Raw genomic sequence first — 14921 nt, 5'->3', positions numbered from 1 at the left:
TTCCTGGGCACTCTCTAAGGCTATATTTCCCAATGTCCCATTTTCCAGTATCAGCCTTCTGACTAAGCAGCCAATGGAATAGAAGCAGAAGTGATGTCACCATTTCCAATTCCTGTCCATAAAAACTTCCCAGGTAGTGGCTGAAGAGAGAGGGCTCTAAGGCCTTCTAAGAGGGAAAGCCCACAAGATGAAAAAAGTCTTGAGCCCTGGATGACTACAGAAAAGGCCACTGCCTACTGGAAATATCTACATTGGACTGATATTTGATGAATAAATGAACTTTTGTATTAAGTTTTCAGGGTTTGTATATATTACAGCAGGTAATGTATGTTAGGTAAATACAGTATTTTGAAGGTTGGCTTCCAAATTCAGTTTTCTCATATTTAGTTTTAATTATGTCATAGTTGAAAAAGAAACATCACAAAGACACACCATAGGCCATGTAAAGTATAAACCTAGGGTAAGGTTTCTTGTTAATAATAGTAGATGTAAATCCATATTTTATTCATCTTTTTGATAACTTAGAATTTTTTGGTAAACTTCTTGTCAGATCTTCAAGTGTCATATTGTCTTTATTGGGGGCTGATGAAGAGCTTAACTAGGAGTAAAAGTTGCAAACTTGGTATCATATTCAAACCACAGTTTCATCGCAAGAATCTTTTTAAGCCACTTTCCTATTTTTTCATTGTTAGTGTAGTTAAAACTAACACCCCCAAGGCTGGGCGCAGTGGCTCATGCCTGTAATCCCAGCACTTTGGGAGGCCGAGGCGGGCAGATCACGAGGTCAGGAGATGGAGACCATCCTGGCTAACACAGTGAAACCCTGTCTCTACTAAAAATACAAAAAATTTGCCGGGCGTGGTGGCGGGCACCTGTAGTCCCAGCTACTCGGGAGGCTGAGGCAGGAGAATGGCATGAACCCGGGAGGCAGAGCTTACAGTGAGGTGAGATCACGCCACTGCACCCCAGCCTGGGAGACAGAGCGAGACTCCGTCTCAAAAAACAAAACAAAAAACAACAAAAAACAAAAAAAAAAACCTAACACCCCCAGAAAGGCATGAGACCATCTGGCATTTAGATTGAGAATACTAGGTGAAGCCATATATTAAATATTTGTAAAGTTCAATTTCTTTTTTGTTTTTTAGATTAAAAAAATAAAAGTAAGTTCTACTATTTCTTTCCATTCCCCAGGGAAGTGAATCATGTAGCCTCATGGAATTCATGGCCCTTTCATTGAGGATCACCATGTGATACAATACTAGAAACTGAGAAGGATAAACTAAACAAGAAAAACAGTTTAGGCAAGAGATAGATGAATAAATGATTACAGTTGCTAACTGTTATAACAACAGTTACTTTAAAGTACTGCGTAAGCTTATAAATTATTACAAGATGAAAAGAGCATAGATGCCTCAGTGACCACAGGTTACAACCAATGATCTCCACTTAAGTTCTGGATCTCCTCACCTACCCAGTTGTTCCCACAAGTAAGTCCCTCTTTTTAAAAAACAAAGCTCTTCTTTGATTCTCTCTCCCTCAAGTTATAGTTCTATTTTAAAATTTCTATTTCTCATTTGTTTTAAAAAATCCCAGAAAGAATTGTTTTTAACTGTGCTGTCCAGTAATCACTAGTCACATGTGCCTATTTAAATTTAAAATAATTTAATAAAGAATGTAAAAGAATTAAAACTCCAGTTAACTTAGCTACCCTAGCCACATTTCAAGTGTTCAATGGCCACATGTGACTAGTGCTACCATATTGTACAGGGCAGTGCAGATATAGGAGATTGCCATCACTGCCAAAAGTTCTATTTAACAGTGCTATTCTAGACTGCAACAGAAAAATTAAAAGCAAAGTCTCCAGATCCGGATTGTCTGGATTCAAATTCCAACTTCTACCCATGACATTAGCTGGGTAAATTTGGGGAATTTACTTCCTGTCTCCCTACTTTCTTCCCCCATCTATCGAATGGAGATAATAACTCATTCCTCCTTCATAACTTTGTTGTGAGGTTTAAATGATTTACATGTAAATGCTTTGAACTGTGTCTAGCACATAATAAGTGCTTAAAAAGTGTTAGGTGTTCATATTTTTATTCTCACTGACTCTAACTCACCTCTTTGTTTTCTTTACATGCTCCCATCAGGCTTTGTCCACCACTGCAAGGTTTGTCAAGGTTTACCAAATTTCTCCATCTTGCCAAATCCAATGGTATATTATCAGTCTTCATCTTACTTGACCTGTCAGAGCCCCTGACACAGTTGATCACGTCCTGCTTCTTAAAATATTTTCTTCATTTGGTTTCTAAGATATCCTTTTTTTATTTTTTCTTTAATGGTTGCTTTCTCTTAAGCCTCTAATGAATTTTCTTCTTCTTCCTGACCTCTAAATGGTCGAATGTCTTAGGGCTCAATCTTTAGTTTTCTTCTTGATTCAAGTCACCATACATAATCTTATCCAGTTCTATGGCTTCAAATGCTACCTGCAGATTACTCTTAAATTACATCCTTAGCTTTGATCTACTGGGCTCTGAATTCATCTGTTCACTTAACTAAGTAACAACTGCACTTAGATGTCTAATAGACATCTCAAAATCAAAATCATGTCTAAAACAGAACTCTTGATTCCCCCATGAGGCTGAATGCGCTACTGATGTCTTATATCTACCATGTGATTTTAATGTACTTTTCATACATTTAAAAATATTATCTTTATAGAAATGCTGTTAGGATAGCATGTGTCAATTCCATCAGTCAGACAGACATACTATGACTCAGATCTGCCGGGTAAGTTTTTAAAGAGTCCATATTTAATCTATAACTCAGAGTAAGCAATAGAATTCAAGTCTCCTTATTCCCTCTATATGCACTCTACTAGGTTATGATGCCTATCAAGTCATACTCAATTCTTTAGAAACAGTGATTTAGAAGTTGAGTTTCCAATTAACAGGCAATGGAATATACAAATAGTGTGACAGAAGAGAGATATAACTTAGCCTTTATGTGTGTTGGTCAACAAAGCTTTATAAAAGGTTTCTCCTTTGCCAATTATTATTTACATATAATTACTGTGATATCATCCAGAATCATTTCACTATTCTTTAGGAAGACCCCGTTTTGCTGAGTTTCTACTCTTCAGAAGGGAGGTAAGTTGTCTTGTCTGATCTTGAAATCCATGGTGGTACAATAACATTTATTTTTACAATAGTAAATACCATCTCAAAAAATTGAAATCATTATGATAATCATTCATCACATGATGACTCTTTAACTTAATTACATATAAATCTTCACATAGAGACCAGGAAAATAAAAAGAATACTAAACAAGTCTTTGAAAATACAAACATATAGCTGAAAACACACAAAGAATTTCTTTGTTTAAGGCAAGTTACTCAATACATCTTATGTATTTATGTCTGAAGAAAGAAGCTATTATAAGATCCAGCATTATAAAACTAGTTCATTATTGTAGATAATGACTTTTGATAATTTAATATCTAAGCTACTAGATCATATGCTCAAATACTGAAAGTTGAAGATTTGTTTCAAATACTTTTGGAGCTTATGATTCCATTTTTTTCTTAAGAAAATAAAGCATAATTAAAACCTTATTTTGAACACATATACATATGCACACAAATACAAAACTTAGAAACCCACTGGAAGTTTGAAATCCAGTAATTGTAAAACAATCCCTGTTGGCTATGCTACAATTAAACTTGGGCTTTAAAATGAGAGATAATCTGAATTCTATTGTCAGCAAGTCAAATCTATTAGGTGAGTAGGTGTGAATAACTGCAAATTTTAAGAACGATTAAAAATGTACCCATTATAATGTCACTGAATAGTAATGAAGAGAGTGACAAAGAGACTTTATCGTTTGCTATGTAATATATAGGAAGGAACTTTATGATATAACAAGAAACAAGACTACATTTCTTAAATCTACCAACATCACAATGTTTTTGAGATAAAAACCTATAACTACTCATACATGAAAACCAAATAAGTGTTGTTACAGAATCTCAATGTATGGTCAATAGAGGTATAATTTTGTAATACAAATACAATCAAAGAAAGATAGATGGGACAGTTATGCCAAACATGTAAAGACATGAAATTGATCATTGAGAAATACTGACCCTTCTGTTTTTGAATTAATCTACACTCTTAATTTCTGTAATACTATCCTCTCATAATTTTGGTCTTTTCTTTGTGATTGTTCCTTCTTCTTCTTCTTCTTCTTGGGCTCTTCCTCCCGTGCAATTCTAAAATGCTAATCTTCCACAGGGCATTGTCTTGGCCTACTGCTGTTTTATCTGTATCATTCTTCTTGGGCAATATCAGCCATGTTCATGAGTTTAAGAATTACCGAAACTTTATAACTGTCAGATTTATGTCCCTGGTTCTGACACAAGCTTCAAAAGTGTTTATTTAAATGTTCTAGACATTTCCACTTGGAAATTTTCACAGATATCACAAATTCAAAATTTCGTAAATCAAAGACTCATCCCTCTTCCTCTTTCCCCAACATCTCTTTTTTTTTTTTTTTTTTGAGTGGGGGGAGTTCAGAACAGAGTCTCGCTCTGTCACCCAGGCTGGAGGGCAGCAGCCAATCTCGGCTCACTGTAACCTCTGTCTCCCAGGTTGAAGCAATTCTCATGCCTCAGCCTCCAGTGTAGCTGGGACTACAGGCATGAGTCATCACGAAGGGCTAACTTTTGTATTTTTTGTAGAGATGGGGTTTTGCCATGTTGCCCAGGCTGGTCTCAAACTCCTGACCTCAAAGTGATCTGCCTGCCTTGGCCTCCCAAAGTGCTGGGATTACAGGCATCAGTCACCATGCCACGACCACTCCTCTTATACTTCCAATATCCATTAATGGCACTACCATCCACTCAGTGATGCAAGTCAGAAATATGGGAGTCATCTTAGAATTTTCTCTCCTTCGCCTCCGCATATCCAATCAGTCACTTAATCAGGTAAATGACTACTAATTTTGCTCTTTAAAAATTCCCTGAATCTATCATCCCCTCTCCATCTTTATTACAACTGGCTTAGTTCAGGATCTTATCTTTTGTCTGAATTATCATACTTCTCTGTTAATTCATCCTTAAACGCTCTTTTCCAGGTGTGGACTTAAGTTTACCTCTTTATTGTAGCCCCACTAGAATATAAGCCCCAAGAGAAGGAGGATTTCTGTCTTCTGTTTTCTTTAGGATAGTCCCTGGCAAATGATAGGTACTCAAAAATTATTTGTTACATAAACAAATGGCAGCCTGAATGGCCTAAAAACTATACATAAAGTACATACAAATATGACCATATCAATCCTCTACTGAGAACCTTTTAAAACTTCGTATCATCTGTAATTATGATCTGAGATGCTCTATGACCTGGTCTCTATTTATCTACTAGCCTCATCTCTAGCTATTCAGTCCAATATTTTATGTTAAAATTATGTAACTGCTTATCATTCCTGCACGTATCATGGATCTATGCCTTGTTTCTTATGGTGTCTATCTAGAACACCTTTCTAATTGTCTTTTACCTAGTTAGCAGCCACTTGAGTCACTGAGATGATACCTCTGATTAGGTATCATCTCCAGGAATTCATTCCTGGAATTCCAGGTTGAGTCAAGTGGCCTTCCTCTGAGCATCCAGTGTATCTTCTGTGTAATTCTAGATTCACCACTGGTGTATGACCTTGAAGCAATCTGTTTGTATCTGTCCTCTATTAGACTGTAAGCAACTTGGGTTATAAATTATTTCCTATTCACCTTTTTTCTTCATGTGTCTGGCACATGGTAAGCGCTCAATACTTATAAGAACCCTGAGTGAATGGAATTATTTAGTTTCATATATTTTCTAACTTGTAGTCTTATTAACGTCCATTTTAGGTTCCTAATTTAAAAAAAATTAGTAGACTTTACTTTTTAGAGAAGTTTTAGATTGACAGATGTTTGTAAGTTTTAAAGAAAAACATGCAATGAAGTTCTATTAGAGAAGTATAAAAAAACCTCAATTTCAAAAGGCCAACATGTATCATATTAGCACAACATAGTTAATTAGTTGTAAATATTAACAATTTTAAAAATCATTAAAATATGATATGTATGTCCACTGTCCGTAAATTAAACTTCTATTTATATATTAAAATGCAAAATAGTATGTTACAACACCAAATAAAAAATCCTATGACAAAAATCACTTTAAATATCTTTAGTTACAATCAGAATATAAAAAATACCACTAAATAATTATTTCAATATAATATTGTTAAATAAGACTAAATTTGCAGAATCACAAGTATGGTTTGTAAAAATCAAGATTAGCCGGGTCCAGGAATTAATGTAACCTTAAATTCTTTTGTGCTGTAGATTTATATCTGACTTCTATGTACAAGAGTCCTAGTAGTCAAACATAAATTAGACTTAATCCAGCTGCCTATATTTATTTTGCTATAAAAGAAACACCATATTACATGCATTTGTTTGTTAAGAAGAAGATACGCTATTATTTCCAAGATACCAAGGATTTAATGTTTAATTATCTACACCCATTTGAAAAAAGACATTGCTTTGATTCACAAATTTCTTAATTGCTAACAGTGGCTTTTCTGAGTAGGAGTGTTGTATATAATTTATTTTTGCAGATGTTATTTAGCAACTGAATTTTAAAGTAGCAAAGCTTTGAACATCTTCACTGTCAGCAGAAAATTCCTCCATCCCTGCTGCTGGAGAATATTGCTGTTTGAAGTTTTAACAGGGAAATAAAAATTGCAGTGAGAAAATTGATAACTACTGGTAAATGTTGCTTACAAACTGAAAAGGAAGTTGGGTTGTCAGCAAAACAAGAACTGTATTATTCACACAAAATATGAGAAGTCATCTTCACAGCATCTTGCTGGGAATGGAAATTAATTTAGCTGGTTCCAACTTGAGGAACCTAAAGAAAAGCAAATATCCCCCATTTCAGATTATCTTTACAAAGGATCAGCAGCTGGCAATTGGGTGTCACAGCGTAACTCCTCCCTGAGGAGGAAAGACATTATCTACATTTTAAGAACACTGGCCAAGGTTCACTTGGAAGCAGGCTCATTGATCACTGGAAAAAACATTGTTGATTTCAGAAAGGTTAACTAGTTTAAAATGCCCTTTCCCTCTAGAAGATGTCATCATCCACATATTACTGCAATAAAATGAGTAAGAGAAAAGAAATATATCTTGTAATGACAACTCAAATATCAAGTTAAAAGTAACATTAAAATTCCTACCCGTTTGGCTGAGCTGAGAAGCACTGCGACTTTTCCGTGACAGACCAACGATAGCTACCATTTTGGCACCAATGCTAGAGCGCCGCTTTTTGCCACTGGTGCCCAAGGCGCCCACTGCAGTGTCAGACTGGCTGCCATCATTCTTCTCCAGTGAGCACATGTCTCCACTGATGCTGGTGCTTTTTGTCATGTTCTTCCCTGATATGCCCATTTGTCTGCTTTGCATTTTGGATGTAAAGACACTGTCAGCCGATGGGTCATTAGAAGTGAGGACAAGAGTAAAAAGGAAAAGACAGAAAATGCATTTTAGATAAAACATTTGGAGTATAATTAAATTATATCATCTATGGAATATATTTTTCGGATTTAAAAAATTTCAAATACCATGGTCTTGATTGTGCTTTGCTACTCTGGGCCAACCTTAGAGCAAATATGCAAAATCAGATTTATGATTTTATTTCTGCTGTCAAAGACAAAGTGCAAATTCGCATGATCACAGGAAAAAAAATTTGTGAAAAATCAGTGGGTTCATTTAAGACACTATGCTGTCCTGCAGGACCTAAAAGTAGCCATACAACATAAGAGAGAAGTTTACAAAAACATTCTTCTCTACTTTACTGTTGCCTTCAAAAAGTAATTAGACAAGTGGGAAAATTTTACCAAAAAAAAAGAGGCCAATAATGTAGTATCCATTTCAAGAGTGGCCCTGTAAGTTTTCTCATAATAAGGTTTATCTAATAATGGTTAAATTTTCTAAAAAGGCTTGCTATTTTCATTAGCTTTGAATTAAAAAATACTTTATTTCACTTTACTTAATTTCATCATTACTGATACAAATCTATATTACAAAAATAAAGATTTCCTTCTTGCACTCTTTTGAAAGAAAGAAAAATTATTATCAGTTTTCCAGACAGTACATCAGAAAGCAATCAATGAATCACTGTGGCATGTGAGCTGATTAATAATCTACTGCAAGACTAATACTGCAACTGGGAGTAATTAAAGAAATGACTTTGGATTTTTCCAGGACTTCTGGGGTATGGTGGAGGTAGATTAGAAAGTGAAGAATCTGGAAGCAGGCTACCCACCTAGCCCCCATAAACCTAGGAGGACTATGAGGGAAGCAGTCTGTTTTGCAGGAATGAAAATACTTATTTACACATCAATTTTTGACTCAGTATTAGAAAATTTTATTTTGGTTCTGATAATGAATGTTTAATACATAAAGTAATAAAAAAGAATAAAAATCAAGAAACAGAAATATCTTTAAACATTATTTAAAGGATGAGAATTAGAAAACTAACCTATTGAGGTGAACTCTTATATCTAATTCAATATCTTGGTCTTCCAGAAAAAAAAGAGTTTTCTGTCCTAGAGTAAAATTTGGTTAAAGGCTAGAACCACATATTACTTTTATTAACCTATGTAATATCTCCTCAAAGTATTTAAGAGGGAAAAGACCCAGTGTGAAATTAAAAAAATATATAGTGAAGTATACTATTATATCTCTCACATTTGTTTTAAGAAAAAAATGTGGCATACACAGTCAGAAACAGGACAAAGAGAGTTTGTGTGTGTGTGTGTGAGAGAGAGAGAGAGAAGGCACAGGGGGGTGGGGAGAAAAGAGAAGAGAAGAGAAAAGAGATGAGAATATGTTTCTGTAATATCCTGAACTAATTTTCAAGTTTGTTTTATTTTGATAGAAAGTAAAAAGAAAAGGCTTGTTATAGTTTAAAAGAGCCAAAGTTTAACAGAAACTAAGGCTTTTTATATAGCCTATGTTCCATAGTCAGAATAACCTAGTGTTTCTGTTATATAGCAATTTTTGGGTGGGCACAGTAGCTCACGCCTGTAATCCTAGCACTTAGGGAGGCTGAGGCAAGACAACTGCTTAAGCCCAGGAGTTTGATACCAGCCTGGGCAACATGTGAGACCCCATCTTTACAAAAGAGTAAAAAATTAGCCAGGCATGGTGGCACATGCCTGTAGTCCCAGCTACTTCAGAGGCACAGGTGGATCACCTGAGCCCGAGAGGTTGAAACTGCAGTGAGCCAACACGGTGCCACTGCACTCCAGCCTTGATGACAGAGTTAGATCCTGTCTCAGAAGAAAGAAAAAGAAATTTTCATTCAAAACATACACTCTTCTAAAGAACCACCTAATCTACTAATTACCAAGGATGTCAAAGATACACTCACAAAATTGTATCTTGTGATTTTTGCATTTGAATTTTTATGTTTGAATATCAAGGCCATAAAGAACTTGACCCAAATCAAATAAGATACTACAATAAAATACTAACTGGAACTGATACATCATTTTGTAGATAAATAATATTTTAATGAGAACTTTGTTTGAAACAAGTGCACTTCTCTTCAACCTAACAACTTTATTAAAGCATTATTTACAAAAGGGCTTATTTATTTTTATTCATTTGTTTTTTAGAGATGGTGTTTTGCTCTGTCACCCAGGCTAGGGTGCAGTGGTAAAATCATAGCTCTTCGTAACCTCGAACCCCTGGGCTCAAGTGATTTTGATTTTCCTGCTTTAGCTTCCTAAGTAGCTAGGACTACAGTGCATGCCAGCACACCTGGGTTTTTTTTTTTTTTTTTTGGGAGGGGAGACAGATTCTCACTGTGTTGCCTGGGCTGGTCTCAACTCCTGGACTCAAGTGATCTTCTCTCCTGGTCCTCTCAAAGTCCTGGGATTACAGGCATGAGCCACCAAGCCTGGCCCAAAAGGGGTTATTAAAAGTTTTATAAGATGGATGCTCTTTTTATTTCCTTGAAACTTAGAGACCACCAGGGATGAGTTTATGAATAGTAGCACTAGAGTGGTGTGTTTTGATGAGAGAAAGATTGCAGCTAGGGTTCCTTTTCTTTCTTCACTGGACATCATCTAAAACGATAAGCAAAAAATGCTGTAAGCAAATAAGCTACCATTTTTTTTTTTTTTTTTTTTTTTTTGAGATGGAGTTTCGCTCTTGTTGCCCAGGCTGGAGTGCAATGGCGCGATCTAGCTCACCGCAATCTCCACCTCCTGGGTTCAAGCGATTCTCCTGTCGCAGCCTCACAGGTAGCTGGGATTGCAGGCATGCACCACCATTTCCGGCTTATTTATTTATTTATTTGTATTTGTAGTAGAGATGGGGTTTCTCCATGTTGGTCGGGCTGGTCTTGAACTCCTGACCTCAGGTGATCCTCCCGCCTTGGTCTCCCAAAGTGCTGGGATTACAGGCGTGAGCCACCGCGCCCGGCCACAAGCTACCAAAATTTTTTAAGTTTTGGGACTCTTGATTTTTGAAAAAGTGTTTAAAGTTTTGGGACTCTTGATTTATGAAATACTTTGGAGTAAAGAATTTGTAATTATGGGCAATATTTTAAAATGCTCAATGTGGTTAGGAAAAGATGTATTACATTAGCAATTTTCTTAAAAGAGAAATTTTATAAGGGTTTGGAAATACAGTATATTTCAACACTTCTAGTGGGATTTCAGTTATAGATTTCTAAAGAGCAACTTGGCAATATATGTCAAAATCTTTAAAAAAAAAAAACAAGCCTACCCCTTAACCTAGCAATTCAACTTTAGAATTTATCATAAGGGAAAACTTAGCAATGTGTACAGATTTAGCTATAATGATATTTATTGCACAATTGATTATAATAGCAAAAACAAAACAAAACAAGTGGAAAAATCTACAAATGTCCAACAACAGTGAGTGTTTAAATAAATTATGTTCATCAATAAAAAACAATGTACTTTTGAAAATGCTGTTATACATAAATGTTTATGGACATAAAAAGATATTCTTGATGGTGGAGGATGGGGAGGGAGAAGCAGATATCTGTAACTTAGCTTTGGACGACATATGTATCAAATATGGATTTACCCTACTACTAGGGGACACATGCAAATTCAAATCCCAGAGTTTTTCCAGTGACAGAAATCCAAAAATAGTTTTATAAAAAAAAGAAGTAATATTTTGTGCTAAACTAAGTAATTTGAGAAGCCTAGATTCATGAGATGATGTACCAGTCATCTGCACAAAAGAAGAATGAAGAGATATGAAGAAAAATAAAATTATGTGTTCAGAAAAATTTTATTTTTAGGGGAAAAATATAAATGTACGTAGCCAAAAATATGAAAGGATATACTGTGACCAGTTTGCTAAAAGTCATTTTAATTTTTTCTGGTTGATAGCTATGTTTTAAAAAAAGTTTGTCTTTTTCTATTTTGTTTTTTCCAGAATAAACATAAAAAGTGTTGGTAACTAAAAAAAATTAAAACAGACAAATGAAAAGAGCAATCAAGGTCCAACATTGCTTCTTCTTTTATGTAAGTCAAATTACTCAACCCACATTAGTTCATGTCATGGGTTAAAGGTACAGTATGGATTTCTAGCTAATCCTAACAGATTACTACACAATAGATTGAGTGTTGATACAGGGTGTTCAGTTCTAGAAAAGGACACTGTTTTTACATTTCTAAATATTGTTTTGTGCATATTTCTAATTTTTGGCTTTAGAAAGACAATAAAAACTGTATATATTTAGTGTTATCAAAGTTAAATATATAAAACTGCCAATATGGAGATTGATTTATGGCAAAATTATAGTTGTTGAAAAGTTGTATCCTTAGCCGGGCGCGGTGGCTCACGCTTGTAATCCCAGCACTTTGGGAGGCCGAGGCGGGCGGATCACAAGGTCAGGAGATCGAGACCATGGTGAAACCCCGTCTCTACTAAAAATACAAAAAAATTAGCCAGGCGTGGTGGCGGGTGCCTGTAGTCCCAGCTACTCGGAGAGGCTGAGGCAGGAGAATGGCGTGAACCCGGGAGGCGGAGCTTGCAGTGAGCCGAGATTGCGCCACTGCACTCCAGCCTGGGCAACAGAGCAAGACTCCGTCGCAAAAAAAAAAAAAAAGAAAAGTTGTATCCTGAATGGTTACAGAAAAAGGCAAATCTAGTATTGTCAATCATTAGGAGAAAGGTAACAAGTAACTACAAAGAAAGTGAAACACAAGTATTCCCCAAATACATAAATAGCATATTAGGGATTATTGGAAGATGTGATTAAATTAAATGAAGTTTATATGCTATAGGGCCAAAGTTTTCATTTATAGGTTTGAATGAATAGAGGTAAGTGGTTCGGCTTAAAGATAATAGCAAAGATGAGACAAAGACAAATTCTGAGTCTTAAGAATATATAGTCATGCCAAAACAAATATTTCATCACATTAGAGCTGAGAAGGTAGTCTGGAAATAATTTACCAAGGAATGAAAGACTGGGGTGATTCTATGGAGGCCTAACAGCCAATACAATGGAGAATTAGGACTGTGGAACAGGGACAGAAAAGACATTGAAGGATAGAAAGTAGACAGAGATAGTTCCAAGAGTGAAACTATTTATAACGTCTTTGGCAAGAAAGTGGTAATAGGGCTTGTAGTGTTCAAGAGTTTTGAAGACAATAGCATTCCTGATAGATTAGAAACAAACCCAGTAGGACTGGTCAAGCTCCTAAACATGGTATCTTGAAAGGCTTACTTCCTTTTTCTTCCCACTGTTGTGCTTCCTGAGCCAGGTGCCACAAGTTAACTGAATACCTGTTACTACTATAACTCATACTTCATCGCACCAGTTGGCAGTCATTGGATAAATGTCTGGATTTTAAAGTGCCATTTCTTGCATGTTCTTTGTAGGAAAAAAAAACAGCAACAAAAAAATCTGGCTTCTTTCTAAAGTTCTCCTTTTATATAAAAACTTCTCTATATTAAATACTATTCCTTTCCTAAAATGTGGTAGCTGAAGTTATTATTATCCTAATTTATTACATAATAAACTTTATTTCACTTAAACTCAGATTACCATCTACGAGTTTAGGCTAGTAAAGTAGTAATCATTTATTCAACAAAGATTTACTGAACACCTATTATGACAAATATGCAGATACAAAAATGATATGACATAGTCTCTGATTAATTTGCTGGCAAATATCAGCATGTAAAACGCAAATATGGCTGCATAACAACTTGGTTTTGGTTTACAACTGAAATTCCAATGGTCAACTCTAACGTCAAGAAACTCTAATTGAGTTAAATGAAAATCTCTCTTTGAAGAGTATGTAAAAACTGAGTTTTTCATACTAATTCTTTGACTTCTGGAGATGACAGAAATTTAAAGTTTAGTATTTTTAACATTATTGCAAGTACTGTATATAAATACATTATGTTAATATGCTTGAATGTATTAGTATAGTATCCAAATGTATTAGAGGCTGTGTGTGTGTGTGTGTGTGTGTGTGTGTGTGTGTGTCTATGCCACAAAATGTCCAGGGTTAGGGAGAAACATTTGGCTAATTAACAAAGTATATTTACTCAAAAACATCTGTCTTGATTATACCCATTAGTAATTAACCTATGTTTAAGGTTCTTAAGTCTTAGGTCTCATGGCAGGAAGCAGTATTTCAGTGGTCACAAGGTAGGTCACTGCTTACTTGGGATAATTTAAGGGCATCCAGGAGGCCTGTAATTTCCAAAATTCCTTTCCCAAGAGCTTGTTAATGCCAAAAATTCCAATATATTAAAGATTTCTTTTTTTAAAAAAATGATTTGTTTCTTAAAGTTTGCTCCCTTTTAACATGTCACATTCCTGGGATTTGGACATTCTTATTTGAAAGATATTTACTTTGGTCCAGGTGCAGTGGCTCACGTCTGTAATCCCAGCACTTTCGGAGGCCGAGGTGGGTGGATCACCTGGGGTCAGAAGTTTGAAACCAGCCTGGCCAACATGGCAAAACCCTATCTCTACTAAAAATAACAAAAATTAGCTGGGTGTGGTGGCGGGCACCTGTAATCCCAGCTATTCAGGAGGCTGAGGCAGGAGAATCGCTTGAACCCGGGAGGCGGAGGTTGCGGTTGAGCCGAGATCACGCCATTGCACTCCAGCCTGGGCACAAGAGCGAAACTGTGTCACACACACAAAAAAAAGGAAGATATTTACTTTGAAATAAATAAAAATAAATTAAAAGTAGTAGGCTATGTAGCAGGCACTATTCTCAAAATTAAGAGGTATAGCATAGAAAAGGGCAGAATGCTCCTGTTTCATGGAGCTTTCATTCATACTGTCATAGTGAAAGACAGTAAACATATAATTGATAATTTTAGATAGTGATATGTGATCTGAAGAAAATAAGATGGAATAAAATAACAAGGGACTGAAAAGTTTGGGGACATGAAGTAAGATTGTCAAGGAAGGCCTCTCTGAAGAGGAGACAATTTAGCTGAGCCCTGAATGATGAACCCAGTCAGATAAAAGAAGCGTGTTCTGAGCTTAGAGAGGAGCAAGTACAAATATCCTGAGGCAGGAATGAGAATGTTTGTTAGAGGAAATTTACAAAACTAAATATAAATGGAATGAAGTGAAGTTGAGCATTGTAGATAGGATAAGGCCTACATGTGTGGGGAGAAATGCATGGCCTACATGACTTACTCATATTTAACTGCCTATTCAGATATTACATCAGAGCTGTCCTAAGACTGTGAGAACATAGATTGCACAGGTTCTTGTATCAGGAGACTTGGGATTCAGCTCAGTGTTATGTCTCCAAATATAACATCAAAGGGCATTTTGGAGAGATCATGGCTA

At 35.7% G+C, this 14921-nt stretch overlaps 1 protein-coding gene across 48 annotated transcripts in view; it reads right to left on the bottom strand.

The window, feature by feature from the left end:
- The window catches only part of RIMS2 (regulating synaptic membrane exocytosis 2), a 775242-nt gene that overhangs the window by 105995 nt on the left and 654326 nt on the right, over positions 1-14921 (bottom strand). For 26 of the 48 annotated variants that reach the window (XM_055286971.2, XM_055286974.2, XM_055286975.2 and 23 more), the window contains one exon: positions 7279-7520. The exons of the other annotated variants lie outside the window; for them this stretch is intronic. In XM_055286971.2, the coding sequence (XP_055142946.1) occupies positions 7279-7520 (242 nt within the window). The remainder of the gene's footprint in view (positions 1-7278; positions 7521-14921) is intronic. 48 annotated transcript variants of the gene reach the window in all.

Source organism: Symphalangus syndactylus, chromosome 7 (assembly GCF_028878055.3).
Source record: "Symphalangus syndactylus isolate Jambi chromosome 7, NHGRI_mSymSyn1-v2.1_pri, whole genome shotgun sequence".
NCBI classification, from domain to species: Eukaryota; Metazoa; Chordata; class Mammalia; order Primates; family Hylobatidae; genus Symphalangus; species Symphalangus syndactylus.
Note: the sequence above shows the minus strand (reverse complement) of the source record. Positions and strands in the feature narration are given on the sequence as shown.